Raw genomic sequence first — 24,305 nt, 5'->3', positions numbered from 1 at the left:
CCCCTACCTGCAGTGTGGCCATTGCATTATTGTAAGAAGGCTCTTAGTACCAAATACATGAGGATGTACTCATTAGCGTGAGTAGGGGTTGCCTAGTTGGGCCCTATGCTCTTACTACAGTGATTGCATCAAGCAGAACTCTAGATGTGTATTGATAGATATGCTCTAGTTTAAAATGTATTTAACAAAAGCAAGAGGGTGATCAACAGGTTGAGAATTTGTTAGTTACTAATATGTACTTCTGCATTAGAAAATACTTCTATTAGAAATGTACTTCTATTCTAAAATGTACTTCTATTAGAAAATAGAAAAACTGTTTTGACACCAAATTTCAGAAAGGTTCTCACTGCCTTTCTCCTCCATCCTCCACTTCCCCCCACTTGGTGGACTACAATTTGAATACTGATATAAACTGGATGAAACCATATTCAACACCCAGTAAAGAAAACTTGATTTGCCCTTGTGGTTTGGATGTTGAACCCAATACCATTCCTATAGTAAATACCACCAATGATACTGTGAGTACTGCTACTAATAAAGTGCCTGATCCAAAGTCCATTTGAAAGACCCAGGGATCAGGCCCATCTTGCATCTCACCTTAGTAACGTGTAAGCTATAAACTACTTGCAAGTAGGTAGACAAGACAGACTAAGAAAGTACAGAAGGCATCTAAAGCCTGCTTTAACACCGTTGCAAAAATGTCCTGTTTACAGAAAAAAATCAAGTGCTAATCATATTTCTGGCATCTCTTGTGTACCAGGGAGGCTCGTATATAAAAGGAACTGATACACAAGGCTGGTCTGATGTCGATATAGTGTTATTTAGTGAAGCCTTTGAAAATCTAGAAGACTGCAAAAAGAAACTGCCAGAAGTTATAGATGATCTTGGAAAAAGACTGAAGAAATCTTCATGGGCCAGCAGGTTTGGATCACAAGGGTTGTGTGTATTTTCTATGTTTAGTTAGCATTAGGGCTTTTACTTGCTCCAGATGTTACACAGGCATTTCAGATGTGATCCCCCCCCAAGACTGCCTACTTCACAGAGCACAGCAAAATCAGAAAATAAAATGGATAAAATCAAACTAGAAAACTAGACACAGTGGTGTGCATCCCAGTACAGACATAGGTAAAATTCCCATTAGAGATTTATAAGGTAGATCACACCATCTTGTCAAGCCTTAATGATTCATCATTTTCTCTCACTTTGCACCTTCACCCTCTAGCTTCTCTAGCATGAATGAAAGCAACTGAATGGGACTCCATATAGACTGTTCATCTATAACGTGAAGTACAATGCTCCTCCCTCATCTCAGTGAACTTGTCTAGACTACACATGCTTTATCCACAATGCAAACAAATACTATGTATCTTTCTGCTTTGGCTAATCATGACAACTGGTGATCCGTGGTGTGTGTGGGCGATACATGGAGGCAGCAGACCTTGTTTTCAGGGGACTCTTGTGTCTGCCGAGCAGACACAAGGTGTATTGTATACTCCCAGGCTGTGGGATTTTGAAGTTGTGGAAAGAGATGTGGCGATATCGCCAGTAAAGAATTGTTTTAGCATGAAAGCCAAAGAGTGTCCCCTAAATATTTTTTTTCTCTGGTAGAAGTCCCATCCAACTCAAAATGCACATGGGTTTTGTTTCTCATAAGAAGCACAATAAAACACATTTGGGATCCTGTTTTAGATCAACCTGTTTTTATATTTAATTTTAATCCAACCCAGTGTCACTCTAGAAACTGCATATAAATACTTCCTCTTGGGAGGAGGCACTGAGATTGTGTTGGGACAAGTTAGAGGGGAGAATTGAGGTCTATGAATTAGAGAGAACTGGGTGACAGGGGATGAGCAATAAAATATAGAGGTTTTTAGCTCTGGGTCAGTGGTTTGAATCCATCCCAAACAGAAGGGACCTGCAGTTGTTACCATGGCTGTGGGCAACCTATGTGAAATATGTTTCGTGGTCCCTGTACAGATTCACATCCCAAGAATGACCATGACAATAGAGAGTAATTGGCATCTTTGTTGGCAGTCTTGAATAAGAGGCCAAGGCTTGAATAGTCATGGAAACAGGCCATTTTGCTCATAGAGGCAGCCCCTCCAGTTCTGAGCTGGTGAGCAAAGTGTAGACACTTGCACCTCTACTGCCTGTGTCGTACCTGTTCAGTGAATGAAGGGACGTCTGGCATCCCTGGGGTCTGTAATCTGGTATTTTTCATACTTCATGTTTTAGAGACTGTCGACTGTGTCAGTGTGGGCAGCCACAAAGCAATGACACACATTGTTGAGGACTCCAAAATGATTCAACTTCCTGGAGGTCTTCGTGCCTTGAACATTGTTGATAAGGAAGCTGCGGCTAGGCTTTACTGGATTGCATACATCAAATGATAGTTTTATACTTCATGAGCATTAATTTGTATACACTCATAATGCATTTATATAAATAAACATCTGCCATATGCCTTTTAAGTGGAAATTCATTTTAAAAATAGAGAAGTTATTAAGAAACATCTTGTAGGGTCTTAAAAATATCTCCAGTTTGAATCGCTAGGTGTGGTGAATATGTATTTTTTTTTTTGTGTATATCTTACTGTGAATGGCAGTGTTTGTTCAGTATCATTTATTTTCATAGTCCTTCAGTTGTCTTTTCTAGCTGTGAATAAGTCTGCACTGGGAGTGCTTTGCTATACCAGTACATTGCACTTGGGAAATGTTTCTAGTGTGGATGCAACTTATAGTGACAATACTGCACATTTGCCAACATATCATATTCTGGCCTTCCCCAAATGAAGTAAGCTATCTGGCCAAAAGCTTTTGCCGGGACAGCGATGTTGGTCAGGAATCACATCTCTTCACATCCCTGACTGGCATAGTTATGTGCAGGCAAGTTTGTACCATAGACTTGGCCTAGGTTTCAGTAGACTCACAGACAAATTTCTGCCTGTTGGTCCCACTTGAAAAAAGTTGTCATTGGACCGAAGCATTTCAGCTTTATCAAAACAAAATGTTTTGGTTGACCAGGAATTAGATTTTTTTTTCATTTTATTTTGAATTTTGATTCAAAGAAATTTCAGTGTTTGTTTTATTTAATTCATTAATTGATTGATGTTCCATTCTGTAGTGGCAAACATCTTGAAATCACAAAACTCCCCTGAAATGAAAAATCCAGTTCCTGGACAGCTCTACTTTATATGTTCAAACCACAGTTCCCACTGACTTCAGCTGTATCTGGGAGTGCTCACCACTTCTGGAAATCAAACATTGGGGTCTCAAGTCAAGCACTCAGAAAAGGAGGAATAGACAATTTGTGATCACCTGTGAAAAGCTGAATTTAAGTGACTTGCCTAGCAATACATAAGGACTCTGGGGCAGAGACAGGGATAGAATGCAGTTCTCCAGGGCAGAATTCAACTTTACCCACAAGACTCTCTTCTCACTTTCTGTAGTCCCCTGCCTCATTCACTAGATACCATCCAACTTCTGTAACACATGAGGCAGAGATCCTACAGACAGTCTCCTTCCCTACACAACTCTGATCCATCCCCAGCACAGGTCCATTTTGTGCATGGATTGATGCAGGGATCTTGTGGAAAATTAGTATATGATAATGTAATTAAAGACTGTATCATACAGCATACTCTCAGGGGAGCACAGACAACCTTAATTCTGGCATTTCCTAACTTTGCATTGCTTGACTTTTTGCAATTGAATAATATTCTTTTACCATAGTTTTTGTGTATAATTACTTAGCAATTTTTTTTCAGTTTTCTTTTAAAAAACTTTTTAATGTGACATCTTATTGACATCAGCAGGTCCAACCACAGAGGCTTCTGCCACTTTAACTAACAGAGTAACTGGTAGCAGTAGTAGGTCAATAGCCTTTCTGTGTGGACTAGTACGAGAGGGGACTAGGGGACACACATTTTGCCAGTGAATTTCACAGATATTTGCTGACCGCAGAGGAGTGGTGAGACTCAGTAAATGTCACAGGAGAGGGGATTGTTCTCTAATAGTTAGACTGTCTGTTCTTCCCCAAAACTTAACCTCTTCTGGCTTGTTCCTTCCAACCTGTTCACATCCCAGTTCTGTCTCTTTCCTACCATTCTCTCCTCATCTATGGTGACCAGACAGCAAATGTGAAAAATCGGGATGGGGTGGTGGGGTAGTAGGAGCCTATATAAGCAAAAGATCCAAAAATCAGGACTGTCCCTATAAAATTGGGGCACGTGGTCAGCTATCCTCATCTCAGTCCCGTTCCTACTTTTCTGATCTACCCCATCTCCTTTCCTCAGGCTTCTCATCCCAGTCTCTTTGCCCAGCCAGTAGTCTCCATCTTCAGGCCCCGATCTGAGTCCCAGTCTCTTTATCCAGCCAGTCCCGGTTCCCACCTCCAAGCTCCTCATCTGATCTGTCTCTCACCTCTCCACCAGCCTCCAGTGATTTCACACACACAGTCTGTCTGTCCTAAGGATCTTCATTCACTCTGTTTCCCTCTTTATCCCTCACTCCTTCCCTGGCTCATTGTTCCAATCGCTTCCCTCCTCAGCTAATCCTGGTTCTGCCCCTTGGCTACTTGTCAGATCTGTCTTCCCTCCTCTTTACCCAACCAATTCTTGTCTCTCCCAACTCCCAGTAACAGTTTCCCTTTTCTTTCCCCACTCCAGTCCCATCCTTACCAGGCTCCTTGTCCCAGTCTAGTTGTATCCCTGTCCCCCAATCTGCCTTTTATCCCCACAGCATTAGTCAGATGGTTTCCTCCTGAACACTACAGGGTGCCAGCAAGAGCACAGGAGAAAGAGGCTCCCTGCTCTCAGTTCTGGTGCCCATCTCCACCCTGATCCATGCTGGTTGGGAGCTGCGATTGCAAAGAAAGTCCCAGCGAGACCATGTAGTCCTCGGCTGGAGCATACTCAGCTGCTTTGTAGAGATGGCATGTGCATAGTGTGGTCAGCACTAGAAACTGTGAGAGGCTGCAGAAGTCTCTGTGAGGATGGAATCTTCAGAAACTTTAGCTGCTAAACTTAGCAAGAATTTACTGAGCATGTGCAAATGGAGATTTTTTTTTCCAGAGGTGTAAACTTGGGCAAATTTGAGCAGATTTTCTCAAGAACAGGAAAAGGCACATATCTGACACAAAGGTCACCTCTGCCAAATTTCAAGTTCCTGTTTTAAAAGCACAGGGGAGCTAGAAAAAAATTACCAGATTATTTTTTAAAATTGCAGAACATATTTTCCCTGTCCTTGTTCATGGAAATGGCTGAACCATTTTGGTTGAAACTTTCCAAAAAGATTCAGCCTGAGGGAGACAACTGGCATGGAAAATTTCAGCGTAAACTATTATCATTTGGCAAAGTTATAAGCAACAGGAAACAGTGTCTTCTACTGAGAAGTGTCGAATAACCTTCATAACAGGCCCAGCTACCAGCCTCATCTGAACGTTTGTATATATTAATGCAAAAGTTATGGGTTCTACAGCCACACTTACTCTGCAACATTGCACATATATCTAACAAAATAAACCAATAATATAAAGGAACACAGGAATAAAAAGGCCATGGCCCTTTTTCAGCAAGTGCTTTCACTAAAGCACTTGCTTAAATCCTATTGAAGTCCATGTCAGGTCAGACTAGAATGATTGATTATAATGCTATCTTCTGACCTAAAAATCTGAGTCTATGAAAATCTTGTGCTTAAAGTTAAGCATGTGCTTAAGTGATTGGTTGAATCAGGGCTACACGATTTTTATTCCTATTTTCCTCTGTTATTGGTTTATGTTATCTGGAAAAAGGGGTAAACAGTGAGGTGGCCAAATTTGCAGATGATACAAAACTACTCAAGATAGTTATGTCCCAAGCAGTCTGTGAAGAGCTAAAAAAGGATCTCTCAAAACTGGATGACTGGGCAACAAAATGGCAAATAAAATTCAATGTTGATAAATGCAAAGTAATGCACATTGGAAAACATAATCCCAATTATACATATAGAATGATGGGGTCTAAATTAGCTGTTACCACTTAAGAAAGATCTTGGAGTCATTGTGGATAATTTTTCTGAAAACATCCAGTCAATGTGCAGCAGCAGTCAAAAAAGCGAACAGAATGTTGGGAATCGTTGAGAAAGGGATAGTTAATAAGACAGAAAATATCATATTGCATCTATATAAATCCACAGTGTACCCACATCTTGAATAATGTGTGCAGATGTGGTTGCCCCATCTCAAAAAAGATGTATTGAAATTGGAAAACATTCAGGAAAGAGTAACAAGAATGACTAGGGGTGTGCAACGGCTTACATATGAGGAGAGATTAATAAGCCTGAGACTTTTCACCTTGAAAAAGAGAGGACTAAGGGGGATATGATAGAAGTCTATAAAATCATGATTGGTGTGGAGAGAGTAAATAAGGTAGAGTAAATAAATGAGAGTAAATAGGTAGCAGGTTTAAAACAAACAAAAGGGATTATTTCTTCACACAATGCACAGTCAACCTGTGGAACTGTTTGCTGGAGGATGTAGTAAAGGCCAAGACTATAACAGGGTTCAAAAAAGAACTAGATAAATTCATGGAGGATAGGATCCATGAATGTTTATTGGCAGGGATGGTGTCCCTAGCCTCTGTTTGCCAGATGCTGGGAATGGGCAACAGGGATGGATCACTTGATTACCTGTTCTGTTCATTCCCTCTGGAACACCTGACATTGGCCTCTGTCGGAAGACAGTATACTGGGCTAGATGGACCTTTGGTCTGACCCAGTATGGCTGTTCTTATGTCCTTATGTCATCCAGTATGCAGGAAGTGCAATATTATAGAAACTGTAACTTTTGGGTTTGCTTGATTTTTTTTTTTTCAGCCTGAAGCATTAAGTATAACCAGGGCTCAGATTACAGGGTTATACTCTGTATGCAGTGTTGTGGTACCCATGTCACTCCCAGGATATTCGAGTGTGAAGGTGGATTCGGTAACATGTTTTATTGGATCAACTTCTGTTGGTGAGAGAGACAAGCTTTCGAGGTTTCACAGAGCACTTCTTCAGGTCTGGAAAACTTAGGCCATGTCTACACTACCACTTATGTTGGCAAAATTTAAGTCACTTGGGGTGTAAAAAGGTTCTATGTTGTTAGGAGAGCTTCTCCCGCCGATATAGCTACCACCACTCTTTGGGAGTGGTTTAATTATGTAGATGGGAGAGCTCTCACTTGTCAGAATAGTGTGGCTACATGAGAGATCTGTGCCACTGTCATAAACAGATAGCTAAGGGTTAACGTCTCTTTCACCTGGAAAGAAGTATCTGAAGCACCTGACCAGAGGACCAGTCAGGAAACAGGATTTTTTCAACTCTGGGTGGAAGGAACTTTGTGTGTGTCTTTTGTTCTTGGGTCTTCTGCCTGTATTCTCTCGGCTATGAGGAGTGATTTCTATTTCCTGCTTTCTAATCTTCTGTTTCCAAGTTGTGAGTACAAAGATCAGATAGTGATTTCTATATTTTCTTTTGTATTTACATAGGTATAGTTGCTGGTGTGCTTTGAATTGTATTCTTTTTGAATAAGGCTGTTTGTTCAATATTCTTTTAAGCAAATGACCCTGTATTTGTCACCTTAATACAGAGAGACCATTTTTATGTATTTTTCTTTCTTTTTATATAAAGCTTTCTTTTAAGACCTGTTGGAGTTTTTCTTTAGTGGGGAATTCCAGGGAATTGAGTCTGTACTCACCAGGGAATTGGTGGGAGGAAGAAGTCAAGGGGAAATCTGTGTGTGTGAGATTTACTAGCCTGACTTTGCATTCCCTCTGGGTGAGGGGGGAAGAGAGATTAACTCTCGGTACTTCTGTTTTCCAAGGCTGGAAACGGGGAGGGTGGAGTCCCTCTGTTTAGATTCACAGAGTTTGCTTCTGTGTATCTCTCCAGGAACACCTGGAGGGGGGAAGGGAAAAGGTTTATTTCCCTTTGTTGTGAGACTCAAGGGATTTGGGTCTTGGGGTCCCCAGGGAAGGTTTGGGGGGACCAGAGTGCCCCAAAACACTCTAATTTTTTGGGTGGTGGCAGCTTTACCAGGTCCAAGCTGGTAACTAAGCTTGGAGGTTTTCATGCTAACCCCCATATTTTGGACGCTAAGGTCCAAATCTGGGACTAGGTTATTGACAGCCACTGTAAGCTTTGTAGTGTAAACATATAGGGCTAGTCTACACTGGCAATGTTAAAGCACTGCCATTAAAAAACCACCTCCAAGAGGGTTGTAGCTACCAGAGCTGAAATTTGCTGCACTCTGGGGAGTGTCTGTAAAGTGCCAGTGTAGACAAGCCCTTAGCCTCAGAGTGTCACAGCTAAATACAAGATGGAACAGATCATTTAGCATAAGTAGTTCACAATGAATGGTCCCTTGAAATATGTGTTAAGTGGTCTATGACTTATCGAGTCATAAGGAGGAAAGGAAGGGTGGGGGTAGAAAGCAGTTGTTAGTGTTATAGATTGTTGTAATAAGCCATAATCCAGTGTGTCTGCCAGATATTAAAAATCACGGACTGAATAAAGTTATGAATTTAAGCTCCCAGGCTCACCTTTTGGAAGTGTTGTGCAGGTTTCCTTTGAGGATAAGGACTAAGTCCAACATGGAGTGATCCCTTTGAGAAAAGTGTTCACTCACGGGTAATATGGTGTTTTAGTCTGATCCCTTTGTGAAAAGTGTTCACTCATGGGTAATATGGTGTTTTAGTCTGATATTTTCCTGTGAGATTTCATTTGAGTGTAGTGATTGATTTCACCCACATAGTTGCTATTGGGATATTTAGTGCACTGAGTGAGGTACACCACATATGTAGGATCTTTGGATCTTGAAAGGTCTGTTGGGGAGGGGGTGTTGATCATTGTAGCAGTGAAGATATGTGTGCAGATTTTGCATCTGTTCTGGCAGAGTCTGGTGCCACTTTGAGTTGCAGTGTGCTGGTCTGTGGGGGTCTTGCTTCTGATGATGAGCTTGGAGAGGCTGCAGGGTTGTTTGAAGGCCAGAAGAGGGGGGCATCAGGAAAAAATTCTTTCAAGATGGGGTTCCCATTGAGTATGGGTTGTAGTTGTTTGATGATATCCCATATAGGTTCCAGTGTGGGGTGTTAGGTGACAACTAAGGGCATGCAATCAGGGAGATTTTATTTCTGTATTGAATCAGGTTCTTTCAGGATAGAGTGAAAGGTTTTGAGGTTTTGAGTGTGTTAAGATATATATCCCAGATTTTCTCCTCCGAGTACATTCTGTGGTATCTGAGAGCCTGGCTGTAGAGAACAGATTTCTTGGCTTGATTACTGGATCTATGAAGGCAGGTATGATGATCGCTGGATTTTTTTTGTATGTAGCTCTCTGTAGGGTTCCATTGTTGAAGTTGGTCATGGTGTCCAGGAAGTGGATACTGGTATAGGAGTGTTCCAGAAGGAGTTTAATGGACAGGTGGTGTACTCTGTCTTCTTTGTATTTCCTCTTATTTTTACCACTCAGCAGCGAGAAGCAAGAATATGACAAAGCCACTTACGCTACTGGCTAGTTTGAGAAATTGACCTTCATTTCCTATTAAAGTGAGGTTTTGCATTTTATACATGTCAGTAAATGTATTGCTATAAGATGTTTATAAATTACTAGCTTTATAAAAGAAATATGAAGGGCCACTGGTGTAAACAAGCACGAGTTTGCTGACTACAGTAGTGTTTAATCCATTTACACTGGTGGTTAATTTGGCCCTGAGATGTCCGTGTGGCCTTTTGTAAATAGCGTACAGACTGATATATTCTTATTTTTCAGAAAGGAGACTTTCCAGCCACCTTCCTCCATCCTTACTATACAGTAGAAAGATTGGAAACCATTGAACCCTTCCTTCCCCCAGTATTACTGTTCAGTAATATTTTTTAACTAAGGTTTGTTTTAGGATAATGATGGAGAAAAGGACCCAGTCATCCTTACGATTTCATTTCAAATGCTATAAGAATCACCATGGTCACTCGTTTGATATCATGCCTTGCTATGACATGCTGGGGCCTGCACCATCAACAGGTAGGGGATGAATGTTTTCCTTTGGGGAGAAACTTTCTTTATCAGGGAATGATTACTCATGACCATTTATACCCATCATATAGCTGTATAAACTGCATAATATTCCAGCTATGCCTTGTGAATCCAGGCTATAGATCTATTTTAGTTTTGATGGTTATAGTATTCTCAGTAGATTATAATCTGTTACAGAATTTTGAGGGAAATCACACTTTTGCCTCACTACTTGCTAATGACTGTGATGCTTTTAAACTCCAAGCGCCTTCCCATACATACATACATACTCACACAAACATACACTCACTCTCTATGCAGGAACCATCAAACACCTCAAACCATCAGATGCAATGTCTAATTTGTGCAATTCTTACTGTATTTATTTAATAGATTCCATTCCATAATGTATTTCTAGGTATACTTCATATCTCTTTTTAACAACTTTAGATGCATGAGAATCATTGGATCTTCATTTGGCATAAAGGGCTTGGTTTTCTAAAATGACATAGCCATTGCAAGTATGGCTACACTGCAGTTGGGAAGTGTGAGCTAGCTTACTAATAATAGGAATGAAGCTGCAACAGCACAGGCTTGCCATTCAGCATCCTGGGTGGGCTTGTGATCTGGTCCCATTTTTCCACCACCTGTGTGCAATGGTTTCTCTGCTATTTTTAATGAGCTAGTTGAACAAAGCTAAGGAGGGTATGAATACATGTGCTACCGGCACACCTCTAACTGCCACGTACACATACCCTGTGTGTGCAATATCTGCAGTTGCATGCATAAATCAGGTATGTATATAGGTCACTGATTACCAAGCGATCCAGATCGCTCTGAAACTGTGTACAGACAAATATGTGTTTTCATATGACCAAATGTAAACATCTGGTAACAAAAACTATAGGCCATACTTACAGAATGGGGGACTCTATCTCTGGAAGCAATGACTCTGAAAAAGATTGGGGGTGGGGGCGGATAATTGGCTAAACATGAGTTCCCAGTTTTATGCTGTTGCCAAAAGAGTTAATGCTATCCTGGAATGTATAAACAGGGGAATCTTGCATAGGAATAGTGAAGTTATTTTACCACTATATTTATTTAGCACTGGTGTGACTGCTGCTGGAATACTGCATCCAGTTCTGGTGCCCACAATTCAAGAAGGATGTTGATAAATTGGAGACAGTTCAGAGAAGAGCCAAGAGAATGATTAAAGGATTGGAAAGCATGCGTTATAGTGACAGACTCAGAGCTCAATGTATTTAGCTCAATAAAGGGTCAGTTAAGGGGTGACTTGATTAGTCTGTAAGTAATAGGCTCTTCAGTCTAGCAGAGAAAGGTGTAACACAGTCCAGTGGCTGGAAGTTGAAGCCAGACAGATTCAGACTGGAAATAAGGTGTAAATTTTAACAACCAGAGTAATTAACCATTGGAATAATTTAACAAGGGTCATGGTTGAATTTCCATCACTGTTCATTTCTGAATCAAGATTGCATGTTTTCTAAGAGAGATGCATTAGGAATTATTTTGGGGAAGTTCTGTGGCCTGCATTGTACAGAAAGTGAGATAAGAAGATCACCATATTCCCTTCTGGCCTGGGAATCTCTGAATTTATGAAAAACATGCAAATACTTAATTAGTCACAACTAACTGTTCACGTGGTTGATGTTTATGCAGTCTGAATAACTGTGTGTGCATCATACAAACATTTTTGTATATTCAATAACGTGTATTTAAAAAAATTTGGCCCCAATTTTTAACTTTAAAAAATTACGATTATAATTTTCTTTTTCCACAAGAGATTGTGGAACAAACTAAAACTGGGATGCCCAACTCAGGAACTTTACTAATAGGGGAGCATTATTTTAATCGTGTGTGTGTGTCCATGTATGCATATGCAGAATGTATAACAGCTATCAGCCAGAAAATAAATAAATATAGGGAGAGGGAAACCCCCCCCGACAAACCTAGCAGTTTTTTTGGATAATCTCTTGCATAGGAGATGAAATCTGTTTGATAAACATAATATTCTCCTAATAACATTACTGGATCTTGCATGTTTTTGTATGCCACCAAACTTGGAATGAATTTAGTCTGGACATGAAGTAAGCTTGTTAATATTATGGACTTGTGCAATATTTCTCAGGATTTTTTAGCTATTACGAAGCCTCACTATTTGAAACATAAAAGTAAAATATTAGGGAATGCAGTCTTATCCTTTTCTTGGTGTTAACAGGTTTAAAACAGAGCTTTTACCACAAGATCTATCTCTGTAATGACACTGATGAAATCCAGCTGTACTCAATGTCCTTGCTGCAGTACCAGGTTGAGTTTATCAAGGCATCTACCATGCCATGATTCGTTTGGTTAAGCACTGGTTCAGGACTTCATTTGCTAAACCAACAGCACAAAATAAGTATGTAACTAATACTTGATGAGCCTCTTTTCCTTTTAACATCCTTATGTTTTTTGAAGAATGAACAACAGTGAGTACTGTATAATGGATTTTACTTAATGTGTGTATTATGCTTCTCCACTACATCTTAATGCTGTTTTAAAACTGAACTAGAATGTGATCCAGTTAGACAGTGCCCTCGAGCAAGAAGGGATGGGGAGAATGGAGAGGAAGAGAAAATACTGCACAGCTGTGCTAGTGCTATTAATATATTGGCTTGGCATTATTTTTTTCCAATTAAAGTGACTCACTGTTGATTGAGATAAAGGACCCTCCACCTGTACGGCTGACAGACGAGTTTCTGCAAATGCATGACTCGCTGGACTTTTCAAACCTTTCCAAACCAAACAGAGTAGAAATCTGGCGCACACTGTTAAAAATGTGTGAAGCAAATCAGCTGAATAAACAGAGCCTTTTACAATAAGTAACTTCTGTTTGTTTATTAATTCTGAATTACGGTTCTGAAAAATTAACCTAATATGTAGGTGGAACATACATTCTGGAGAGTAAAGTGAAGGAAGAATGGGTTTGCAGATAAGACACTGGATTGGAACTCAGGAGATCTCTGTTCAATTTTCAGTTCTGCTTTAGTCTTCCCGTGTGACGTTGGGCGAGTCAGTTAATCTTTCTGTGCTTCAGTTCCTATCTATGAAATAGGGCTATAACAATAATACTTCCTCAGGTTACAGGGATCTTGTGAGGATAAATTCATTAATGTTTGTGACACACCAGATACTACAGAAGTGGGAGCCATAAAAGGAACAAAGCGTCTGTTGTGCTTTGCCTGCTATGTGACCTTCATGTGGTTTTCTGTCTTCTCTGTTTAGATTATCACTGCTTTCTCATATATTCAGGAAGGACAAGCACTAATGGCCATTTAAACTATTTAAGAAACTACTTTTGTGACTCACTATCTGTATAGACACCCTATCTGTAGCATGTGATTTCTATAATCCCATGTTCTTCTTGCTCCACACCCTTCCAGAGCAGTTAGATGTAGCGGTATGTGCCTCCATGTATCAGTTTTTTAAAAACTAACAGCAGCATGGTCTACTACATGCTCCTGTTTTCCTCTTCTGAGCTGTGAGATCCCCTCTTACTATATATCCCCTGGCTTCTGAGTCCTTCTGATGATGAACTGAAGAATCCTTGCAACCATAATTTCTTCCAACAAAATGCTTGAGGCAGGTATACTCTGAGGGGTTACACCAGACATGTTTGAAAACTAGAAAATCTCTGATGTGAAGTGACCTACACAAACTTGAGCACAGGACAAAATGTCTTTTACCAAATTTAGTGTAAATTTATTTTCTAAGCAACTAATACAAATTTAGCAGGTAACTAGCAGATAACTGCTATTAATATTGATCCCCACAGACACATGATTGGTAAAATAAGAAGCTCCTGTACTTAAAAAAAGCAAACCCAAACCAAACCACCTTTCACACTCAGAGTGAATCTGAATCTAGAGATGGGCTTGATATGCAAAGTTTGGATCTGGATTCAAACTGTCCTAATGTGTGGGGTGGTTTGGATCTGGGTTTTGGTGTCTGGCCATCTATATCTGAAGCAATTTACTGCTTCAAAAAGTTGGCTACATTTTCTTTTGTTCACTTCTTCTGCCTTTGCACTTACAAACTATGGCTGAAGCACCACGTGATAGGTTTTTCACATTCTATTTCTGACGTGAACACAATCATCCTCATTTCTTGGGATGATTGTTCAAACTAATGCTGAACTCCAAACTTGCTGACTCATCGCCGATTTCAGCTCTTTCCTCTTTAGCTGTTTTCAGATGGGCCACATTCACTTCAGGATTTGCACCAGAAAAACAGCGCCAGCAGCAAAAATTCCATGAAAAGGGAGGGGGCTACAATGGCCCTGCAGCCAGTCTACTTTTTGCACAAAAAATGGCCAGCGCTGCCCATAGTGGTAGTGTGACTTGGGGTGATTTGGGGTTCTTCCCTATTAGCCTTCTCTGGCAGGGCACTGATGAAGTCCCCAGTGGAAACTAAAGCTTCCTTCTCCAAGGGAACTAAATGTGCTTTCCCTCTCTGCCAACTGCAATAGTTCTCACTGGTGCAGGAAGGGCATTAAGCATTTTCATGCAGTACTGGTGGTGCATCTGGTTTCAGGTGGTGCTGAGGGTAAGTTTTGTATGCTGAATAAAGGTAATGTGTAAGTAAAGGATTCTGTGCATCTTGCTGTGCGGCTGAGGAAGTGACAGTGGTGTGGTGATATGAAAAAATCATGAATTACACTGGTGCTGTTTGCTTTACCTCCCTGTACTAGCTGGGGGATGGAGCAGATGAGCTACTAGATTATAGATATGGCAAAGACCTATGTTTCAAAACTGGCCGATGAGTGAATGACCCCTTCTTGACGTAGAGAGGATAATATTGTTTTGCTAGTGACTGATTCTTCATTGCATTCATTCATTGCAGTGCAGATATTCCCTCTGAGCCTAATTTATGCACCAGTGAAGTCAAATGGGAGTTTTGCCCTCTACTTCAATAGGAGCAGAATCAAGGCCTTAAATGGAAGCCACCTCACTTTTGGTGGTGTATGGTCTGTCTCTTTTCTTCTCCTCATCCAATGTTACAAAGTAATCAGAGGCATTGGTGATGGTCGTAAATGGTTCCAATTCTTTCTTTGGCACCATGAGCGTATTGTTTCAGCTATTGAGCCATAGAGCTAGTGATATGTCTTGTGACTTCTGGCATGTATGGCTCAGCTTGCGCGGCAGAACGTATGGCCTATTCTTGATGCATTCTGTACCTGATCTGGACACATTTGTAATTTAACCACAAAGCTGCAGCTCTCCTTTTTACTGATCAATTTTCCTTATTATGCAGAATAAAATAAACTTTTCAGTGCCCCCATTGAAGGCTCTGACTGGGGACAACAGCATAATGTTTGCAATGGATAACAAACAGCATGAAAGTACAAAGCTGAGGTTTGCTGCTTGTTAGTGTTTGTTTTTACTAGCATTTTGTTTGTAAGTTTCCTGTGTAGACTTTGATGTGCTAAGTCTGTGTTTGGTGTACTTAGGTTTCGCAGGCTTCCTTCTTCCTATGCTATAGAGCTCATCACAATCTCCAGCTGGCAGCTGGCAGGGAAGCCAGTCTTTTTCAGCCTGATTCAGGGAATGAGAGCTATCCTGAAGCTTCTGGTTAGATACCCAGAAATGTACATGGTTTGGCACAAACACTACAGCCCAAACTCTACGATTTTCAAAAAGGCATTCCAGAAGCAAACCAGGTAACTATATGACAAAATATCTATTGTCATCTTAATGTAAATATACCACCCGACAGGCATAGCTGCAGCAGCTGAATTCTGCTTCTGTCCTCAGTGGTTCCTGGGGAAAAGGAGGCCCCATAACTCTTGGGAGGCAATGCAACTTTCCGTTAAGAGATTACTAACGTTCTTTAAAGAGATACACAATGCCTCCATAGTTCGTATCAAAACCTATTTACTGAGGGGCACTCCCTTTACTATTCTAGCTAGAGATTACACAGGAAGTGAAATTTACCCCAGTGCATATCGCCTGCACAAGGGGCTAAACATTAAAGGGCAAATCTTCTGTAACTATTTGATGGGCAGATACACGAGGGAAGAAAATGCTTCCATCTGCCCCATAGACTGTGGCCTGAGGTGCTCCACTGCTCCAATTGTCAGGAGAAGAGTCTTTTCTGGAAGTCCTCCAAAGACATAAGTAGGCTTGAAAGGATTCTGTTTTTATCAGTAAATGTTAGTAAGTGTCAATTTCACTGTACACACACAAAACGACATGATAATCAAAAATTACAGATAGACAAAGAATGTGCTACTTGAGAACTTATTAGAGTTTGATTTACTTTGTATGTTTTGACATGTGAAATTGACAATTTGTGTTTTAAACTTCATAACTTTTTTAATCTTATGGTCTACTGTCATTAAATAATTGTCTGAACTCCTCCCCATAATTTCATCAAACTATGAAAATTAAATAGATGATAATCTACATAAATGCTTAAATAAACAGTTTATTTGTCAAAATTATATACGAAATTGAATTCTGCCAGGCCTGTGTATAAGACAGGACATTACTGTGATATCTAGAAAATGTGTTCCAAATTATGAACTTATGAACGCTATTGTCAATTTCTGGCAAGCTAGCAGAGATCCACAGTCCTGCCAGACTGAAGCTGCTTTTTGTTTTTACTTTTACTTTACGTGCAGCACCTAGCACAATAGGGTCCTGGTCCATGACTGGGGGTTCTACCATAACACAAATAAATAATAGTAGTAATAACTAAAAGAGAGAATCCTAGGAAATTTCATGCAAAAAAATGTATTAAGAGAACATGGAGATTACATGATTAAATAAGTAAGTAAATCAGAAAATGAGACAGTTTAAGATTTCATTGTGCTGTGATTGTACAGCTCCAGGGCACCCTGCTTAGGGCTTCTAAGTGCTCAGGCAACAAATAACAATTATGTGCTCTTGCATGTATGTTAATCTTTAATTACTTGATTACATAACCTCAGTTTAATATGTTATAGAATATGTTTTGTACAGCCTTACATATATGTTTTGTAGCATCTTATTATAGTTTTGAGTTTTATGCTTGCACTAACAGTACTACCATATGATACCATCTCTCTGGATTGACTTGATAAGACTTTTTATTTTATATGTTGCATTCTCTTCTCTCTACGGTATGTATTTTAAATTTTGTTAGCACCCATATGTACGTTCCTTTCAACCAATATTACAGCCTTCTAGAGGTGCAGTTCCAAGCATTAAGCAGTCAACTATGCTGCAAACAAAGGTGGTCTATAAATATGGCAGCAAATTTTCCATTACTCTCTATTATGTATGTTATCTGTAATATTACTCATAGGTGCAGTTACTAAGCATCTTTCATATAAACAACTTGCATGGGCTCTGCTTGATTGGAACACAAATAGTACAAAAGTGTACTATCAGATGCCACATAGGTCTGAAAGTTGTATGTTGATATCTTGTTCATTTTAGAATGTGATCATGTAATTAACAAAAGACTGTATTGTAATGTATATACACGTGGTGCAAAATTAAGGATGCTCATTCAAATGTAACTTGGCATTTTCTGTCTTTTTATTTCTGTGCAATCTTTCTACTACTTTAATATAAGGAGACTAGATTCTGTTTTAAATTGTAATATAAAGTTCATGTGAATAATCCTGCATCAATATTTCTACTGTTTATGACATATTTAAAACTTTAAAGAAATAATCATGGAGTAAGAGTACCTACGGGTTACATACTAATTTAAAGGGACAGACTCATGGGGAAATGTAACTAACACGACCAGAGAAAACAGATGATGCTATGTGATTCTAAAAGCAGAAGGGATTGAAGAGTGAAAAGGTCAAACTCCTCCAGCTTTTAGCCTTATGTCCTGTGTATTATCAAGTTCCCCCCTTTCTTTGCTTTCTTATGTCACAAAGACAGTCAGCACATCTGTTGAGGGGCTTAATTTATTACTTCAGAGAAGGAGGAGTAAGAAAGAAGTGGGTACAAGTCCCTGTTAAGGAGAATAAAACAGTAGTGATAGACTATATAAAGCAAAACCATGATGTCTGTCTACTTTCAAGCACTATATATGTCTTGACCTTCTGATATTTTTGAAAAATCAGCTTTTTTAATCTTACTACAAAGTGCTGCTTTCCAATGCTATTGGACTAGTTACCTACTTACATCAGAGCTACAGCTGGGTCTTAGTAAATTTCTAGATCTCACCTCTTGGTATCGATGTTCATATTGATTCTTATTTTTCCTCTCAGGCCGTTCGTTTTGGATCCTGCAAACCCAACATTTAATGTGTGTGAGAACAGCAACGCTTGGGATGAAGTGGCTCATGTGGCGAGACTGAGTCTCCTTAAGCCTCTTTTTAATGGTGTGCAAGCGAAGGAGCCCTGGCTTTTTACAAATGGCTGGTAAAAAATGAGAGAAAACATTAGCCTGGTTGCAGTCCTGTCAAATAGGTTTGTCAATGCATATGACACAAGTCTGCCAATAGGAATATTCCAATATAAAGAAATGTACATAAAGAATGGTAGGGTGTTTTTTTGTTCTCTCTCTAATCTATTTAACAAACAATTATTTGTCATTACTTCTGAATGAACAGGACAGAATCCATTCTAGTCAGGGAATTAAATTGTCCCCTAAATTTTTATCCCTGTGTGAGGGACGAAGCTGAAAGATATGCTTCCTTATGTTTGTAAGGAGCTCAAGCATTAGAGCAAAGAGGGCAATTTGTCACAGCTCCTACAACAGCTCCTACAACGTCCTTCCTTCCCAGCTCACTAGGGCAGCGCTGGATTTCCATAAACGTTTGAGCTTTGTTTACTTTAAAAAGGCCCCTGGAAAGAACTCATTGGTTACACAGTAAAATGACTATAGCTCCATAACATCTGGCAAATCACTAGGTTGCAATAGATAAATGCTGGAAGGCTCTACACTAAGCTGTCTCTCAATACATCATTTATTTCCAGAAGTTATGGCTGATCACACATCTTCTGAGTGTAAGATGAAGGGAAGGTTGCAAATATAACAAAGAGTAGAGTTAAATTATGTATCCAGACTCTACCCATTGAATTGTCTATGGAGGTACTAACCATTTTAGTCTGTAAAGACAGACTATTTTGTATACAGTTGCAACAGCAGTAATTTGGGCTACAGAACAAAGAGCCCACCTGAAGGGGAGTTGGAAAGACTGCATTATTTTCTAGAATTATGGTCTGGCAGTGGTGGCTATTACCAGGAGAAACAGCATGGAATATGGGACCTGAGCCGACAAGGTGCTTGAGCATCATCAGCCCCTCCCAAAGTTCAGGCTAGTGGAAGAAACCCAACTGAAACAGAACAGGAGGGCAATAGAAAGTGGGAAAGTAGTCAGCATTAATTTTTCTCTTGAGTAGCATGCTGTGTTAGGCTTCAGGCAGTTACCTGATTAAATTACTTCACACTAGCACAGCATATCATCTGGGATCCAGGATTTGGCGCCTAGTGATTTTTAATTCAGCTTTCCTTTGATTTATCTGTGGGCAGATAACAGCTCACATAATTGAAAGAAAGGTAAGAAATGAAATTCTGTTGAAGAAAAATCAAATTATTAGTCCATTTTAAGTGTCCAGTAGGACTGTTTATTTTATCATCTAAATAAACACATATTAAAACTAAGTTATTCCAACACTTTGCCATTTACAAGCTGTTTAAATACTTTGTGACAACGCAATTCTACCCTGATAGATAGGGACTATATAGGTAGATAACAATCTTTTATCAAATGCAAAATAGAGCATGTACTGTTTACTGATGCTGTATAAAATTCATTGTACTCCATGAATCATGTTTTGAAAACACAACCTGAATGAAGGCTATTTTTTCCAAAGTAGTCCAAGCAAACTATTAGATGTTAGTGCTTCATTAATTACAATTGAATTTGTTCTGAGAGAGAGCAACCACCACCCAGTCTCTCTCATGCTGAGCCAGATAAATTAAAAATTCATAATTTTCCATTATCTAATATTTGTTTTAATGACATAATTGGCAAGATTCTACTGCCTGAGAATTTCAATAGCCTTGGTACATGTTTCTCAACTTAATATAGCAAAGTGTTGCTGTAAGATGGATTTCTACTTTCTCAACAAATGCTTTCATGTGAGGGTTCTTTCAGTCAGCAAAAAGTGAGAACTACAAGCACTAAAAAGCAGCTTGGTGCTACCCAGCACAGACTTCAATCCCAGCTGCTGCTACATTTGAAGAAGCTGTTTTCTTTTCTAGTCTTCTGTGGAAACTCCTAGTACAATGAGCAAAAATAAACTAAAATTTTTTTTCTTGCCAGAAGAAACTGCCCCTTACTAAATAACTTCTACCAGAAATCTTGGAAACCTGACAAATATTTGCTGATTTTTTTTCATTTATTGTGTATATCATGGTAGTTCCTAGAGGCCATTTGAGAACGGACCCCAACTGTGTTAGACCCTGTGCAAACAGATTAAGATACAATCACTGCACAAAAAAGCTTGAAGACAATTAACATCTCATCTACAGAGAAAAGAATCTTGCATGCAATGTTTTACTTCACCATGCTTCCATCACCACTAGTAAGGTGAACGGCTTTCCAGCAGCAGTTCTGTCATTCTTGTTGCACAATTCCTGGTTTCCTCTTTCGCTTCACAGGTGGCTACCTTCCTGGACCCTAACTTTACTTTGGATGGTAAAAGAATGAGGCAGTTTTGTTTCAAAGTATTCATTTCTCTACATTGAAATACCTGACAAAGCATTAATGGCCGTTTCTTCATAACACTGGGAGTACTAGATTGGACCTGCACTAATACTAATTTAAGTCAGTTCAATTTATTGAAAAAAACTCCGTCAGCTGATTTTGCTTGAGAAAGGACTACAGAATCAGGCTCTTGGTGGTTAAATATGTAGTTGTAGATTTTAAAAACATTACTACAAAATAAGCTATGGTATTTAAAATAATACTCTAACACCTGACAATCAATTATTCACACTACGTTTTACATAGTATAAGTAAGTCACTCCACTCTAATATTTGTTGGCTTTTCTTTGCTTCCATTTTTGTAATAAAAAAAGTGTAAAATTTAAAACACCTAAGGTCTATCTATACTGCAATCACAGGTATACATATATTAGCTAATTCTGGTACCAGAGCATTGAAGCTGTGGCAGCATGGGCTTCAGCACAGGCTGTACAAGTCCATCCAGAACCCTACTCAGGTAGCATGAGCTGAAGCCTGTGTTGCCATAGTGTCACTGCTCTGGTACACAAACTACCATTAGACATATACGGTCAAAAGTCTTGTGTACTGGTTTGCAGTTGTAAATGCAGTGAGGCTTTTGCAGAAACGCTGTTTATAAATTGTGTTTTAGTTTGCTACTGGAAGAATCTTTCTACAGTAACATTGAGAAAATAAACTACATGGACTTGAGCAATACTATTTGCTTGCATTGTCAATAGGAAACCAGAATGGTGCAGAAGAGTTTGTTTGCATAATAAGCCCCTATGCATAAATCACCTAGTACTAGTAATCTCTAGCTTTTTTGATCAGGTCTGTATGAACCCTGTGACCAAATATTTTCCTCATCAGTGTACTAAGTTCTCTTGGTGAGAAACACTTTGTATTGATCAACACTGTCCTTTGCTAATATGCACTAAAGTTTTCTGCAGCAATTTCCCATTCAAGTTAGCTTTAATATACCATTCATATATCACTTAATAGAGCAAAGAATAGTGTTTTTGGGTTAAGCTGAAGCTGAAAAATATTTTCTTTCAAAAATGTGATTTCTTCAGCCCCTCTAGTGAATACACAAAACAGCATATGAAAGTGACTAATGGCTACTTCCATGTGTAGCCTAACTACTACGGGTTTGTAGGTTAGAGTTCAGTGTTATAATCCTACTTCAGGGCAGCAGGGTTGTGCTAGTGATAGCCACTTAGGGTCAGGCCCATTTGCTCATCAGTTGAAGATGAGGTAACTTGGTCACTGTAGATCTGGCTTAGTGCTAAACTCAGTATTTCCTTCTTTTCTTTGTAAAACCGCAATTCTTGTCCAGCTTTCCTGGCTTCCTCCAGCTCTCGCAGTGCCACTTGTAACTCTTGGGAAATAATTCCTGGAGATTCTTGCTCCTTCATAATCCAGTCCAGGGCCATATGACTTCTCATCCTTTCATCTAAGGAATACTGGGAATAATAGGAAATTACTTCCTATTACCCAAGAAATTCACAACAGAAATAAGTTATTAACAAAGAGATTCTCCTTTTAGTCAAACAGGCTCTAGCAGAACTTTTTAGCTAATGATATTCCAGAGTATATCAGCAAATTTGTATCTGTCAAACAGCTAGCTAAAAGAAGCTAATGTGATCATAAATCTAATGATGAAAATTTTAACATCCTACTCTTAATTATAAATGTAGGGCATTTAATGTCATAGGTAATTTGAAAAAAAATCCTTATTTTTAAAAAATAAAAGATTTTGTAATCATATCATTTACAAATAATAAAACATGCCATTTAGATTTTGAATGAATTATTGTGCAAGCAATATAGCCTTTTACATTATATTGCATCATTCACACTGAAGAATCTCAAAGCTCTTTACAAATATAGGTCTCAATCCTGCAAAGATTTATGTATATGCTCAACTTTATGGGCTCTTACTACTTAACCTGAGTGGGGAGGGGAAGGCGGGGGAGAGTGAGAGAGTGTGTGTATGTATGTATGTGAAAAGCTAAACACAAATAAATATTGGTAGGATTGGTGCCTATGTGTGTAATGACTTACAGACAGATAAGGCTCTGTACTTGTGAATGCTCCTTTCAGATCAAGGTCTGAAACAGATATACAGACTCTGCGCCGAGATCGCATCAACTACCACTGAAATCCAGCCCCATGTGGCATGACACAGAGCAACTGTTTAACAGTGCATAACATTGAGTAAGCACTGTATTTTTAGAAGAGGACATCAGAACACCTTGGGGCTTGTCTCCCTCAGGGGACACTTACTGGGAGATGAACACACAGCAATTGATTGACTGGGGGCCGATTTAGCGGGTCTAGTGAAGACCGGCTAAATTGACCGCCGATTGCTCTCCTGTCGACTCCAATGGAATGAGAAGCATAAGGTAACTCAACAGGAGAACTCTCCCATTGGCCCAGTGCTGTGCAGACAATGGATTAAGTTGACCTAAAGGTGAATAATGTGAATAATATAGCTGGAGTTGGGTCACTTAGGTTGACTTAGCCCCGTAGTGTAGATCTACCCTCAGTCACCTGTGATTCCAGATGGAATGTTGTAAGTAGAAAGTATATTTGTGTACTAGCACTTTTAAGGTTCTTCATAGCACAGTTAATATTTGCAAGTACACTTTGAAAAGTAATTTTTTTAACAGATGTCCAAAGGGAAAAAAAATCACTTTCAGGCAACATACTCTATAGGGTGCATGAATTAGCTTTAAGATATAAGCATTCAACCTGATACACTTCCAAGTATTTTCACAAAAACAGAAGATGAGAATAAGAAGTTTAGACTATAGTTTATTTCAGTAAATTTTCTGCTTATTTATTTTCCATCTTTGTCAATTGGTAACAAGACAACAAATGGCAACGGATAAATGCCAGGGACATAAATCTGTTCAAGAACTTTACTTTTCAAGGGTCAGTTTTGTTTAGTCAGTCTCACTTTCTTGGTGCTGCAGGGTTTGGATTTCAGGTACTGCAGGAGAAGGTGTGTTGTTGAAAAAGAACACTTTTTTTTATTAAGAGCCATGAAAATATTTTTATTTATAGATATTACAGTACGTACTTGAGGACCAAATGTGAATGGAGCATCCATATAAATTATAGTTTTGGACTTAAAATGGGAAGGGTAAGCACAAATCTTAAATAATTGAAGAAGAAGACTAATTGAAACAAAGGAGGCTAATAGTTATGCCTAGGTTTGTTTTCTTTTACCTTAGTTATATCAAAATAGACTGTTTGGTCATCACAAGAGATGATTTAGAAAAGCAATTTCTTCCAACTGTCACCTCTGTACAAATTTGTTCTTGCTTCTCTGAATCCCTCGATCTCAGTTCCTGGTTATATAAACCAGTCATAAAGTGGGAGCTCATTGTAATATCTTACCTGACGGGAGCACTTTGTTTCACGTAGGGCTTTAAGGCTTCCATTCCAGTGCAGCAGCTGAAAGACTATCATCAGCTCCTGCGAAATGAAAGCACATTGATTACTGATGGAAAACTTCAAAAGCAGCACCTTTGCTCTTTT

The 24,305-nt window shown here is 39.2% G+C and overlaps 2 protein-coding genes across 5 annotated transcripts in view; one reads left to right on the top strand and one right to left on the bottom strand.

Moving 5' to 3' along the window:
• LOC115654016 (2'-5'-oligoadenylate synthase 1A-like) overlaps nt 1-21,939 on the top strand; it is a 28,197-nt gene extending 6,258 nt beyond the window's left edge. The window contains exons 5-10 of one of the 4 annotated variants that reach the window (XM_030567933.1): nt 761-921; nt 9,910-10,034; nt 12,262-12,441; nt 14,266-14,627; nt 15,532-15,741; nt 18,295-21,939. In XM_030567933.1, the coding sequence (XP_030423793.1) occupies nt 761-921; nt 9,910-10,034; nt 12,262-12,383 (408 nt within the window). In that variant the 3' untranslated portion in view covers nt 12,384-12,441; nt 14,266-14,627; nt 15,532-15,741; nt 18,295-21,939. The remainder of the gene's footprint in view (nt 1-760; nt 922-9,909; nt 10,035-12,261; nt 12,442-14,265; nt 14,628-15,531; nt 15,742-18,294) is intronic. The other 3 variants (XM_030567931.1, XM_030567935.1, XM_030567934.1) reach the window with 3 other exon arrangements.
• Nucleotides 21,940-21,948: 9 nt separating this feature from the next.
• Nucleotides 21,949-24,305, bottom strand: part of LIX1 (limb and CNS expressed 1) — a 45,744-nt gene continuing 43,387 nt past the window's right edge. Inside the window, exons 5-6 of the mRNA XM_030567936.1 lie at nt 24,165-24,242; nt 21,949-22,246 (exon numbers count right to left, since the gene is read on the bottom strand). Of these exons, the coding sequence (XP_030423796.1) occupies nt 21,962-22,246; nt 24,165-24,242 (363 nt within the window). The 3' untranslated portion in view covers nt 21,949-21,961. The remainder of the gene's footprint in view (nt 22,247-24,164; nt 24,243-24,305) is intronic.

This window comes from Gopherus evgoodei, chromosome 6 (assembly GCF_007399415.2).
Source record: "Gopherus evgoodei ecotype Sinaloan lineage chromosome 6, rGopEvg1_v1.p, whole genome shotgun sequence".
In the NCBI taxonomy this organism is placed as follows: domain Eukaryota; kingdom Metazoa; phylum Chordata; order Testudines; family Testudinidae; genus Gopherus; species Gopherus evgoodei.
The sequence above is the reverse complement of the archived record's forward strand: the minus strand, read 5'-3'. Positions and strand labels throughout refer to the sequence as shown.